This window comes from Castanea sativa, chromosome 11, assembly GCF_040712315.1.
Source record: "Castanea sativa cultivar Marrone di Chiusa Pesio chromosome 11, ASM4071231v1".
NCBI lineage: Eukaryota > Viridiplantae > Streptophyta > Magnoliopsida > Fagales > Fagaceae > Castanea > Castanea sativa.
In genome coordinates, this window is record NC_134023.1 from 18,521,983 (window position 1) to 18,536,699 (window position 14,717).

The 14,717-nt window shown below is 39.3% G+C and overlaps 1 protein-coding gene across 2 annotated transcripts; it reads right to left on the bottom strand.

Moving 5' to 3' along the window:
• Positions 1 to 768: 768 nt before the first annotated feature.
• Positions 769 to 14,223, bottom strand: LOC142615589 (pentatricopeptide repeat-containing protein At3g09040, mitochondrial-like). 2 transcript variants are annotated; one of them, XM_075788330.1, is made up of 4 exons: positions 11,518 to 14,223; positions 11,326 to 11,430; positions 11,079 to 11,142; positions 769 to 828 (listed from the first exon to the last, which is right to left on the bottom strand). In XM_075788330.1, the coding sequence occupies exon 1, from the start codon at positions 14,068 to 14,070 to the stop codon at positions 11,653 to 11,655; it is 2,418 nt and encodes an 805-aa protein (XP_075644445.1). In that variant the 5' UTR covers positions 14,071 to 14,223; the 3' UTR covers positions 769 to 828; positions 11,079 to 11,142; positions 11,326 to 11,430; positions 11,518 to 11,652. The 2 variants fall into 2 exon arrangements, with proteins under 2 accessions (XP_075644445.1, XP_075644444.1); XM_075788329.1 differs by lacking the exon at positions 769 to 828 and adding an exon at positions 9,837 to 9,939 and having other exon boundaries at positions 11,079 to 11,430.
• Positions 14,224 to 14,717: the final 494 nt, after the last annotated feature.

Here is a 14,717-nt window from a genome sequence, read left to right on the forward strand (position 1 = left end):
GTCTAAAAAAATTTCTACAGAACTTGATTTTAAGAAAATTGATGGATAAATAGGTAGTACAGAAACTCTTCTTTGCGGTGAGCGGTACGTCTAAGTTCCAAGAGTCATAGATCCATTTTGATTCTTGTAGTGGAAGGCGAGATGTGCGCCTATCAAAAGTGAAGCTACAAAAAGAAAATCCTATTATCATCATTCAAACGGTATCCTAAAAGTACTTTCAAGGAAGCCCTATAATGAAAACCAAACCTGAAAAGACATATGCTAAGACTAGAGTCCAATCCGAACCTTCACTTTCACCTGAAACCTCGATGTTTAGTGAAAACAACCAAGATGTGAATGCGAGTTTGAAGGTTTCTTTTGCTTGCGATCAATCTAGTGAGCTCTTTCAAGCCCATAGTAGGGCTTTAGGTTAAGACAGAAATCTTTGTCTTTTAGGGCGTTAGTCGAGGGAGGAGAGCATATTTTCTTAATCGGGAAAAGCCACATCTGCTTGGTCCAGCGTGGCAAGATTTTTGCACGTAACTCAGAAATAGTAATATCAAGTTATAAGAGGAACTCGATTTTAAATAAAGAAAAAGAAAATCAAATCAGTAGTCAGAAAAATAATCAGATTGAATGACGGATAATGAGGACATAACCCACCACAATAAATGAGATGTTTCATGCCCATACCTCCATAACCATTTTTCTTGCGATGCTTGATTAAAGTACACAACCCTCCTGACCCCCAAGCCACCTACCTCAACTGGTAAACAAACCTTGTTTGATTCCACCAACAGGAATTACCTCCTTTGTGTTCATCGTCAAGAACTACAGTTTATATTTTCCCTGAATAATAAAACTACGTTACTTACGGATCCAAAAAAAATGAGGACATAAATCCAAAATCTGAAGGATTGACATTGATGGGATATAGAGATAAAGCTGCAGCTGATCAAAAAAAAAGTTGCAGCAAAGCATGGTGTATCAGCCCTCTCAAGTGTTCAGATGAGAGAGAGAGGAGAAATGTCTAGAAAGGTGTTCATAATCACAATGGTTTTTTTTTTTTTTTTTGAAAAGGGTAAGGGAATCGTGGGTATTTCATAAATTTCATTAAACCTGGAAATGCAGCGTTAATAAGCAGAAATAGTTTACCAATAAGCAATTTTCTAGAAATGTGCCCCTCCCTTGGCATTTTCTTTAAGCAGTTTTTGCTCCAAAAAAAAGATGACAAGACTTAGATACAGTAATTAAGTATTGTTCCTCAAGTTCCCCTTTTGAAATTTTGCCATGTGAATTTTTTCTCATGGGATGAAAGTATATTTTTTAGTTAAGTAGCTGGCTGAATCTTAAGAGGGAACTTAAGGAACAGCACCTAAGGTACTGTACCTAAGTTTTATCCAAAAAGAAATAATACACTATACACAATCATTCCAGTGTTCTCTTTCATATATCAACTCCTTCCTGAATTTTTCACCCGAGCATATGCCAGTTGCTCATTGGAGACTTGAGAAGCAGCTAGGCTGAGTATGAAAAGGTGATGGTAGGTTGCAATGCCTATATCCATGAAGATTCCAACCAAAAGAATACACATGCCAATTAGGTAGTTGTATTAAGAAGCAAATTAAGGGATCACCCGTGGAAGAAGAATTCAAGGTTTTATGAGTTTAACCATCCACCTTTACCTAGACTGAGGCTTGGAACTGAAAGTAGAAACAATCAAAGAAAAGTTCAATGTTTCATGAATTTAACCATAAATCTTTACCTAGAATTGAGTCTTCTTGACGTAGGACAACCACAATAGTATAATAGAGAAGAAAAATGATAGAGTAAACCCTAGGAGTCAGCACCTAAGGGCTGCTTGGAATCAGCACCAAGCAAACTGGAGTCGGCACCAGTGTAAAAGAAAACAAACGTTTTTTTTTATATTTCTCAAAAGCTGTGTTACAATAATCAAAAAAGTGTTTAAATAGCTACAACACAAAACCCTAACAACACAAAATCCTAATTATTAAATGTTCAGGCTTGCTTAATCTCAAGCCCAATAACTAATTGGCTCCATCCATAAGGCCACAGGTTGGGCCGTCTTCTTTTTGCTCTTCCTCCCATACGTGTGTATAATTGGGGGCCTATATCTCGTGTCCGCACCAACTCCCCCCGGGTGAGAGGAACTCGACCCCGTCGAGTGGAAAGCTGAAGAGCTCTGATAGTACTCCAGTAAGTCAGGATCCAGTCGCTGTAGCAAATCTATATTAAACCAAGTGCAATAGGAATCTGGTAGCCCACGCCACCCAACAAGGAAACGGTGAACACCTCCATCCCCTCGGTAGAAACAATTTTCTCATCTAAAATAGCATCAATAGATTCTTTATGTGCATAGGGCAAATTTAAGGGTAAAGGGGTAGGCATAGGGGCATCAATAGGATTAAGTAAAGGCTCATCAAAAGGAGTATCAGGAATAGTTGTAGGGCTTTTATAAGTAACCAGATCCTCAATATTAAAGGAGGAGCTAATACCATAATCATGAGGGAGGTCAATGACATATGCATTTGGGCCCATTCGTTTCAATACCTTGAACGGACCGGCACTACGAGCCTGCAATTTCTTAACGCGTCCGTAGGGAAACCGTTCAGTTTCGGATCCGAATCATGACATAATCTCCTACTTGAAACTCGTACATGACGCCGATGAGTATCAAAGATGAATTTTATATTGAGAATTACTTACCTGAATTTTTTTGTGAATCTCGCATGCAAATCATGAACATGTCGTGCGAATGCCTCGCATTCGTAAATCCTAACATGCATGGGACATGGGCAAAAGATCTAAGGGCTTCCTAGGTGTATATCCATGCACAACCTCAAAAGGACTAACGCCTATAGACCTATTGACAGAGCTATTATATGCAAGTTGGGCTATAGGAAGAATTGAATCCCAATTCTGATTGGCTTCACCCACTAGACACCGAAGAAGGTTTCCTAGGCTACGGTTAACCACCTCAGTTTGACCATCAGTTTGAGGATGAAATGCCGTGAAAAATTTCAATTTGGTGCCTACTAAATGCCACAAGGTCTTCCAAAAATAACTCATAAAGCGAACATCCCTATCAGACACTATGGTTTTGGGGAGACCATAAAGCTTGACAATCTCATCAAAGTAAAGCTTTGCAATTTTAGAAGCATCAGAAGTCTTGGAACATGGTAGGAAATGAGCCATCTTAGAGAAGCGATCAACAACTACTAGGATAGAATCATGCTTCCTAAAGGTGCGGGGCAAACCTAGCACAAAATCCATACTCACATCCTGCCACGGGCGATCTGGCATGGGTAAAGGTGTGTACAAACCAGTGTTTTGCTTGCGATGTTTGGCTAGTTGACATGTACGACACTGACCAACTATCTTGGCAACGCCCCTTTTAAGACCAGGCCAATAGAATTGACGTTCCACTTCCTCAATTGTCTTATCTCGGCCAAAATGACCTGCAAGGCCTCCTGCATGTATCCCCCAAACTAGGAAATCTCTCACTGACGACCGAGGGATACACAACTTGTTGGCTTTGAACAAGTAACCATCTTGAAGGGTATAATCATCCAAGACGGGATGTGAAGCATTACTTAGGCTAGTGTAGAGCTCCCCAAAATCTTGGCATGATTGATAGTCATCCTTAAGTCGTTCAAACCCAGTGACCTTAACACTCATGACTAATAGCAAAGACACTCTTCGACTCAGTGCATCAGCAGCCTTATTCTCAACTCCCGCTCTATGTTTCACCACAAAGTAGTAGCGTTGCAGAAATTCAACCCAACTACCGTGCCTAAAATTTAGCTTCTTTTGGGAATTGAGATAACGCAAAGCTTCATGATCAAAGTAGATAATAAACTCTCGAGACAACAAGTAATGACGCCAATGCCAAAGAGCTCGTACAATGGCATAAAATTCTTTGTCATACGTGGAGTACTTCTGCTTAGCATCATTCAACTTCTCACTGAAATAGGCAATTGGGTGGCGCTCTTGACTAAGTACTCCCCCTATGCCAATACCTGAGACATCACATTCCACTTCAAAAGGCTTGGTGAAATCAGGGAGACGCATGACAGGTGCCCCTCATTTTCTGTTTCACCTCCTTGAAAGCCTTAGTAGTAGCCTTTGTCCAAATAAACTCCCCATGTTTCAAGCAGTCAGTGATGGGGGACATAATGGTACTAAATCCTTTGATGAATCGGCGATAAAAGGAAGCGAGCCCATGAAAGCTTCGAACCTCATGTATAGTTTTAGGCTCGGGCCAATCCATAATGGCTTGAACCTTCTGGGGGTCGGCAGAAACTCATTCAGGTGACACTATGAAACCTAGGAAAACAACTTTATCTGTAAAGAAAGAGCACTTCTTGAGGTTACCATATAAACTATCCTTCCTAAGGGTTGCACAAACTTGAGTTAAGTGGTCTAAGTGTTGCTCCCTAGACTTACTATAAATGAGGATATCATCAAAGTACACAACCAGGAATTTTCCCATAAAAGGCTTAAGCACTTGAGTCATTACTCTCATAAAGGTACTAGGAGCATTGGACAATCCAAAAGGCATAACCATCCACTCATATAAGCCATCTTTTGTCTTGAAGGCAGTTTTCCACTCATCACCAGGACGAACCCTAATTTGATGATAGCCACTTTTCAAATCTATCTTGGAGAAGATCGTTGCTCCAGCCATCATATCCAACATGTCATCCAACCGAGGGATAGGAAAACGATACTTCACAGTGATCTTGTTGATGGCACGACTATCGACACACATCCTCCAAGTCCCATCTTTCTTTGGAGTTAAGAGTGCAGGGACTGCACAAGGGCTCAAGCTCTCACGAACAAAACCCTTCCTCAATAGTTCTTCCACTTGCCTTTGCAACTCGGCATGTTCTGCAGGGCTCATCCGATAATGAGGCAAGTTAGGTAGGGTCGCTCCGGGCACAAAATCTATGGCGTATTGGATATCGTGCATGGGCGGTAAATGATCGGGGAGTTCCTCAGGGAAAACATCCTTAAATTCTTGGAGCACAGACCTCACTTCTTCAGGTTGCTCCTCACAGGTCTCTCCATGAAGTTCCCTAGCAACTAAGACAAACACAATGGATTCCTGAACTACTACCCTTTCAAATGCCTTTGGGCTTATGATGTTTAGACCTTTCGCCCTCGGTACTTCTGGCTTCTTGCTCATGTCGATTGGCTTGGGTTTCAAGGGATTAAGCACAATCTTCTTACCTCCAAACATAAATGAGCAAGAATTGGATCGCCCATGAAGGGTAACATCCAAATCATAAAGCCAAGGTCTACCTAAGATAATATGCCCTACATCCATGGGAATTACGTCACACCATATTTCTGCCTTGTAGGTGAGGAATTGAAGTGGGACAACACATCTTTCTTTTATGGCTATGGAGGAAGTATCCACCCAAGAAACTTTATATGGGTTAGGGTGTGGGATCAATTTCAAGCCTAGGCGGGAAACAACGTTAGAGGACACCGCATTAATGCAACTCCCACTATCTATAATAACCTTGCACGTTTTATCTCTACACTTAGTGTAAGTTTGGAAGATGGCACTTCTTCGCCAATCATCAGTTTCCCTTTGTTCTGTCAAAGCACACCTCACCACATTCACTCTAGGGACACCAAAAACAGCCTTGGAATCATCAACCTGAGGAGAGATGGCTCTAATGCACGTGAGGTAGCTGGGATCATCTTCCCATTCGGCCTCAACATCTTGGACTTCTTCAGCATTTGGGTCATACACTAGCTCTTCAACATTTTCTACCTTTTCATCATCCTCTTGAATGACAAGGGCCCTAGAGGGACATCTAGCTGCGACATGTCCAATTAGGGATGGCAATGGGGCGGGGCGGGGCCGAAGGATGGGATCTTCGCCCCCGCCCCGTATAGATTTTTCTTGCCCCATCCCCGCCCCGCCCCGCATGATGGGGAAAATTTCTTGCCCCATCCCCACCCCTTAAGGCCCCGTGAAGACCCGCGAAGCCCCGCCCTATACCGTAAAACTTTATTTCTTGTTAATTTTCCCTATAACTATTACCATTTTTTCAAATAAAATGACATGTTTCAATATTAAAAATATACTTGAAATTATAAATAAATTTATCCTATCAAATCAAACTAATTTTTAGCAAAAACTAAATAATATTATTTAAATGTTTAACAAGACAATGTCACAACAAAAATCTCATAGTATGACACAAAAATCTCATATTATATTAATGATGAACAGTAAGTTGAGAAAGACATTTGAATCATGAATGAAAAGACAAAAAAAAAAGAGTTAAAATCGGTACCTTATTTCCAACTTTGCTTGAGAGAAAAGAGAGGTAAAACCACGTTAGGTAGAATAAAATAAGTTAATGATATTTTTGTTTAAATAGTAGGATTTTAGAGTATGAAAAAATTATAACTTAATCCTTATTAACGCGGGGTGGGGTGGGGATGGGGCGGGGCGGGTCTAAAAAGTGTAAACCCATCCCCGCCCCGCCCCATGATGCGGGTCTAAAATCTCGCCCCATCCCCACCCCATCACCTTTGCGGGGCGGGGAAAACCCGCACGGGGCGAAGCGGGGAGGGGCGGGTCAAGCGGGGCGGGGAAAAATTGCCATCCCTATGTCCAATCCCATTGCATTTGAAGCATTGGAGGCGAGAGCCTAATCTTGAGGGCTCATTGATCACACCTTTTCCCTTGTCCTCTTTTTGTATCGGAATGCTATTGGGGTTGACCTTAGGGGGTAAGGTAAGTTTAGGTTTGCTACCAAAAGGTTGAGGGTTGGGAGGAATGCTTCGAAGCTCAGAACGTCGCCAAAAGATAGATTTGGATGCTAACTCACAATTCCTAGCAAGGTCATAGGCTTCTCTTAAGGTGGTGACTCCTCGGGTGATAATCTCGCCTAGTAGGTTAGCATTTAAACCTTTCTTGAACCTATTGAGTGTGACAACCTCTTCCTCAACGATTCGAATTCGCCTCTGGAATTCCTTGAATTTCTCTATGTATTCGGTCACAGAGCAAGGCCTTGTCTTAGGCGATCCCATTCCTCAAGGAGGGAGCTCCTATAAGTTGGAGGAAGATAATTCCTCGAGAGGGCGTCCTTCATCTCCATCCAATCAATAATGGGGGGCTCACGTCGTCGCCTAAGGGTTTCCTCAAGGTCCTCCCAGAAAAGATCAGCTCTCCCAATTAACTTCATCCTAGCATACCTCACCTTCCTATTCTCAGCCCAATGGTAATAGTCAAAGAATTTCTCCATTTGACGTAACCAATCAGTAAAAACCCATGGGTCTAGGCAGCCATCAAAGGTGGGTGCTTCTATCCTTTCCTTAGACATCCTATCATCATAATCCCTAGGGCCATAGTGATTATAGTGATCATGTTCAAAGTGTGGAGCTCTATTATAGTGACAATTATTATTTTGCCCATGCATGTTATCTCCTTCATGGTTAGTGGTCTCTCTTTGAGATGTTTCAATTCGCTCTACCCTATCCAGCAAATCACGGACACCCTTAGCTAGGTCTCCTATGGTTTGCTCTAAAGAGGGCCTAGATTCGGAAGTGGATTGATGTTCAGGGTTTGACATGACGCGACCACTACGTAGATGCATGCAACACAATATTTATGAATGCAGTTGAGATTCCCAAAATTTTAAGTAATCAATTCTCAATGTAAAATTAAAGGTCAAACAAGAGTGCATGTAGAGACTAGATCGATGAATCAAATGAAGGAATTGCAGACAAATAATGACAGTGTTCACAATATTAAAAGATAGCCCAAACAAACGTCAAATTCCAAGAAGCTCCACAATTAATAATAAGAATCAGAGATTTCAAAGAAATTGTTTTTTTTTTTTTTTTTTGGAATTTTAGAGTGGGTACTAAAAGAGGACACAAACAGTAAAACGATTAATTTGAGCACAAATTGGATAGGATAATGGAGTATGATGGGATATGCACATAAAAAACATAAAGATAATATTTTTTTAATGAGATAAAATTGAATCCACCAAAAAAAAAAATGGAGTCAGAATTGTACCCTAGTCAGTGGCTCCACGTATTGCATTAGGTAGCCACGGTCTGCTCTTCAAGTAATGAATTGACTTGGACTGAGGAACCTGTGAGAACAATTAAAGCCCAATACAAGCAATGGGCTGTCACAGCAACAGTGTCTTTTTCTTTTTCTCTTTTTTTTTTTTTTTTTTTTTGAAATACAATAAAATAAGCAACAGTTTTTTTTTTTTTTTTTTCAAAATAAAATTACACTGTGCTATAGACTTGGGACATTACAGGCTTAAAATAACTCAAAACAACAGACTCTAAAAGAACTCAACCCACATACTGAAAAAGAAAAACAAGAAAAACCACGGAAACTAAAAGAGAGCAGAATCTCCAGAAGAAAATTTTGCTCGGCAATGGGCTCGCGGCACTAGGGACCGGCGACTGTGGCGGCGCAAAGACGAGGAAGACAGCGGCAGCTCAAATCGTGGAGTGGCGGCTGTTGTCTCGGGTCTTGGCATCGGAGTGTGTCGGCGTCCTCAGCGGCGGTGGTCAACGTCTTCAGCGGCGGTGGTCGAGGGTGATAATGGGTTCGGCGGCTGGTGGCTGTTGGGTTTTGGGGCGGTGGGTGTTGATCCTGTGGGTTTCGGCGGCTGGTGGTTGATGGGTTGCCGTCTCTCTTTTCTTTTCTTTTCTTTTTTTTTTTTTTTTTTTGGGCTGTGGGTTCTGTGATCAGAGGCAGGCACAAATGGCGGTCACCGGCTTGGGAGGCGCGGCTGGCTTCTCTGTTGGTTTGGGGGTGAGAAACTCATGTGGGGCTTGGGGGAATACACGGATTGCAGGGGCTGGCTTGGGCTTGTTTAAAATCTCGTGGGGCAAAAACTTGAAAGGTACTGTCATTGTTGGCTTGCTCTTTTGTTTTTGATGGTTTTGCTTTTACGGGGTTGTCTATGGTTGTGTTGAATGGATCGGAAGTTTGCTCTGATACCAAAACTGACGTAGGACAACCACAATAGTATAATAGAGAAGAAAAATGATAGAGTAAACCCTAGGAGTCAGCACCTAAGGGCTGCTTGGAATCAGCACCAAGCAACCGGAGTCGGCACCGGTAAAAGAAAACAAACGTTTTTTTTATATTTCTCAAAAGCTGTGTTACAATAATCAAAAAAGTGTTTAAATAGCTACAACACAAAACCCTAATAACACAAAACCCTAATTATTAAATGTTCAGGCTTGCTTAATCTCAAGCCCAATAACTAATTGGCTCCATCCATAAGGCCACAGGTTGGGCCGTCTTCTTTTTGCTCTTCCTCCCATACGTGTGTATAATTGGGGGCCTATATCTCGTGTCCGTACCACTTCTAAGTTGTAATTGCAAATCAAAATAATCATTGAAAATCTTGATTTCTAAACAATTCCATCAAGTAAAAGCAACATACATACATACATACAGAGATGACATAAATGGTAGAATTTTATGATAATATCCTATCAATTAGTTTAAACTAGAGACTAGAGAAGCTTTCTTGAATTCATGATAACATATCATCCATAGTTCACATGATCAGCTCTAATACACAACTTTTCGTGAACTCCTTTACACTGTGAGAATTAATTTTAGACAGAAAAATGAACAAGGATCTTTCCAAATAATCACTTCTGAGTTCTGATACAAGATACACAGACACAACATAATGCTTCAGCCACCCAATTATAATTTCTTCCCCAGAAGAAACACATGCAGGACATCCATTATATATATATATATATATATATATATATATATATATATATATATATATATATATAAAGGAATATAACAATGTCCCTTTTTTCCTTTATTGGTAAATAGAGGTCAGGCCTTGATGCGATGGCAAGGGCCTTCCACCAAAAGCAATAGGTCACTGGTTCAAGTCCAAAAATCAGCCTCTTCAAAAAAGAAAAATGAGGATAAGACGGTCTACCATGACCTTTCCCAGACCCAGCAAAAACCAAAAGTGGGAGTTTTGTGCATTGGATATGACAATTTTTTAATTGGTAAATATACATGCACCTGATGAGCCTTGAATCCACAATCACACCCTACACCCCATTCTTAAAGGGGAGGAAGTTGCATTTGACCTAGTGGTAATTGGCCCAGTTTTGACATTTAGACTCTTTTTCTTTTCTTTTCTTTCCTTTTGTTTTTCTCTGAATCCACAACCCACCCTCCAAATATCTTGTGATGGGGTCTTCTAAAAATATTCACAATTTCATTCAGTATGCTGTATCAAACTATAAAAGAACTTGGCAGCATACATTATGGAATATTAAATCATGAATAGCCAAATTGATTTTTGATTTTGTAAAAAGACTCCAAAAATAACTCATAAGACAGTACCATATACTCGTTCATTAAGTTGCCTCCATTTTCATAGAAATTTTTTAAATTTTAAACAAATAATATAATATATTTTTTAGCCAACTGGATTCTTCAAAATTATAATGATAATAATAAAAATGAACATAACTTTTTTTTTTTCATAACACGATTCGTTCCTTTGGTTGGAATGAGGCAGTAATCTGTACAAACTTTTTCTTTTAATTTTCAAATATTAAATGCTTGAGGGTGCATCAGTGGAGACCTTAGATATTATACTCAGTATTCAGTGATTGCCATGAAGCCTATACAAATGCAATAAAAAGGAAATATGCACAGATATGTTGAGACACTTTAAGCTCTTCTTTTTTTTCCCCATCATTTTGACAGTTGAGCCTTGCCAAGGCATAATGTGAATTTTCAGAAAGCTAGATGTTTAACTAAGCTATAACCAAGCTCTTTTCCAACCTATAGTGAATCAGAGTGTGCTCAGTGCACATTCAATATCTTCTCTTTAATTCGTATGTTGCCATGGTAATTTCACATCAACAGTAAACAATGAAGAATAAACAACATATGATCCTAAACTTCTACAAAAATTTGAACTGTCCTCACTCCCAAATTTTCGATTGTTATGATGTTATCCAACTAATCCATTCGAACATATTTTTTTTCCTCCTATAGTAATAGAAACACAAAGAAAACTAACCTCAAAATTCATAGCTGCATCAATTTAGCACGTACTCTTCAGTAGTAGAAAAATTCTCCGTCAACTGTTCCATGAGTCAGCCTATCATTCTGACTGTAATGTAAGAAACTTTTGTTGTACAAGAACTAGCAATCATGTGAAGTGAAATATAGGCTGGTATGCCTTGGAAAATTGCATTCCAAATTTAGATATGTGGATTTAAATTCAATCATATCCAACAGAAACCAAACTTTCATTGCCAGACTACCTAAATTCTTTTACTGCATTCAAATGGGCTTTTCCAAGAAAATTCAAAAATCAGCATTATTGCCGTAGTAAGCCGAGAACAAAAAGGTGATATCCTTTGCTGTCCCTGCCAAACAACAGAACATAAGTGTAAAACTACACACACACACACACACAGAGAACAAGGAATCAATAACCTGCACGAAATACATACCAAGGCTTCATTTATTATATGAACAAGGAATCAAAATCTCTCTCCCCAAAGTTTCTGAAGGATCAGCATCCAAGCAGCTATTCAGAAGGCTGAAAAATTTGACAGCTTCTTTGTCACAGCAAATCAAAGCTTTTACTATATCTCAACCCAACTATATCCTGGGTCTTTTGAGACACCTCTTTTGATCATACCCCTTCTTATCTTTGCAGCATGTTCCCAACTACCCCCTTCAGAATAAACCTTCGACAACAATACATATGCTGCATCATTCTCAGGGACCATCTTAAGTAACTTCCCAGCTGCCCATTCTCCTAACTCTCGGTTCCCATGTATCCTACAACCACTAAGGAAGGATCTCCAAATAGCTGGCCATGGAGGAAAAGGCATCATTTCTATTACATTTTTCGCATCATCAAGGTATCCATTCCGTGACAGCATATCAACTATGCAACCATAATTATCCGGAGATGGTTCCATCCCATAATCTAAATTTATTGATTCAAACAAAAGAAGGCCTTGATCAATAAGACCCATATGACTACAAGCTGATATAATTGATACAAATGTGGCTTGGTTGGGCTGTAGATTAGCCAACTTCATTTTCTTAAATATTTCCAAAGCTTCCATAACAAGACCGTGATGGGCATAAGCCATGATCATAGTATTATATATAATCACATCATTCGATCTAAATGACTGGTCAAAAACTGTCCTAGAGCCCTCAATATCCCCACATTTCGCATAGGCATCTATAACTGCACTAGAAACAAACCCTTGTTTGTCAAATCCCATTTTTATAACAAGTGGATGGACAGACTTAGTTTGTTGATAAGCTCCAACAGCAGCATAGCTATTCAAAACACTTCCCAAAATAAACTCATCAGGCTTCTCACCAGATTTTATTAGAGAGTTAAAGAATCTGATAGCTTCATAATTATGGCCTTCATGCACCAATGTAGATATCATCACCCCCCAGGATGTTAAATCTAATCTGTCAAGCCCATTAAAAAATTCATAGGAGTCATCTAGTAGCCCAAATGAAACATAACCTTTAATTAAAGAACTGCAGATATATCCATGAGAAGCAAAACCAAGCTTCACTATAGAACCATGAATTTGTCTTCCCATCTGCTGGTTTCCACATTTATAGCAAGCCTCCAAAATGCTGGAGAGGGTAAATCTATCTGGCTCAACTCCCAACTCCCTCAAACTACAGAAAATATTTAGAGCTTCTGTGTAATGACATATTAAATTGTAACCACAAATCAACTCATTCCAAGTAATTATGCTTTTGAGAAGTACACTATCAAATACTAGACATGCCATTCCCATGGCCCCACATCTAGAGAACATACTGATTAGTGAGCTTGAGACATTAACTTCATCAAAGAATCCAAGACATACAGCAAGTGAAAAAAATTGAAGCCCGAGGTTGATATCCTGGAGCTCCCCACATTTTCTAAACAAGATTGAGAAAGTGACATTGTTGGGCTTCACTCCAATGAGCAATAACTCATTAATTAAGATTACAATTTCTCTTGCATCTCCTTCCTCATAAAAGCCCCCAAATGCAATATTCCATGAGATAACATCTTTGTTTTTCATTCTATTGAAAACTTTCAGAGCAGACTGCTTCCCATCGTTTTTGAAGTACATATCCAAGAGGGCGTTCATCACTGAAATACTAGATTCTAACTCACTCCTAATGATCAATGCATGAAGTTGTTTACCATATTCCAAATCTCCCATAACCGAGCAACCCTTAAAAGCGTTAACCAAGGTGATATGGTCCATTCTTACACCCCTACACTGCATCAAAGATACAATCTTCAATGCTTCGAAGCCATAGCCACATTCTGCATACCCTCCTATCATAGCATTCCAACAACCAACATCAAGCTTGTCCATACACACAAATACTCTCTCAGCTGATCCAATATCCCCCAACTTAGCATACATGTTTAAGATGGAACTAATAACAAACAGGTTCCACTCCATCCCAATTTTCAAAGCAAAACTATGAGTACACAAACCAAATTCATAAGTTCCAATGATAGCACACGCTTTTGCAACACTACCCAAAGTGAACTCATTCGGCCTCAACCCACTTCTTATCATGTGCAAATAAATATCCAACCCCAGTATGCATTCACCATTTTGAGTGGCACCCGAGATTATCAAAGTCCAGGAAACAAGGTTTCTTTGTAACATTTCATCAAACACATTAAGCCCATAGCTAAATACCCCGAGTTTTGAGTACATTTTAATAAGATTATTCTGTGAAAAAATGTCACTAGTAAGTCCTAATTTGACTATGTGGCCATGGATTTGGGTACCGAGAAAATATGATTTTGAATTCTCAGAGAATGAAAGGGCAGTGGATATGGCAGTTGGGTCTTTCCCCAGTAAGAGACCAGAGTATGAAGAGCAAGATTTGGAACTGTAGAGTTTGTGCTGATGTTCGTAGATCGCGTGTAACTGACCAGGTTTCCTTACAAAGAGGAAAATCTGTGTCGGTCTTGAAATACTACGAGAGAGTCCTAGGATAATCATCAATGGTCAGTGGCCTCTTCACACATGCTAACTAGGATTAAAGGCGCTTCTGTCAATGAAAGAGGCGTGGAATCTTGACAGTTAACACCACTAGCCCACACCAACAGTTCATTCAATAATTCATCCAAAAGTGCCATACGTATATGAATTTAATGTGAAAGATGGATCAACTCAAGGGAAATTCTAAGGAAAAGAAGACCTATACTTCAAAGGTGAAAATAATGATCATAACATACTTTCAACAAAAAAAAAAAAAAAGGTGAAAATAACATTTTGGCTCTTATAATTTGAGTCATTGTTAATTACATGCATATATGTAGCAGTTAACTTAGGTTTTTTTATTTTTAATTGGTAGCCAATTTGGTCTTTACTGTCAAATCACAGCTTTTCTTGCACTTTCTTGCAACCAAACACAAAAACGCAAATCAAATTTAGTAATGTCTAACTCTGATAGATACATATCAACTTAACAACTAAAACAAACCCAAATTTGGACCTAAAATATATGTAAATTGAAAATATCATACACCAATTTAATTGTTACCAAAATGTGGGGATCAAATTAAAAACAAGTTGAAAATACCAATAATCAAATTAACTACAACAAAAATATAGGAACCAAATTAACAATGAACCCAACATGTAAT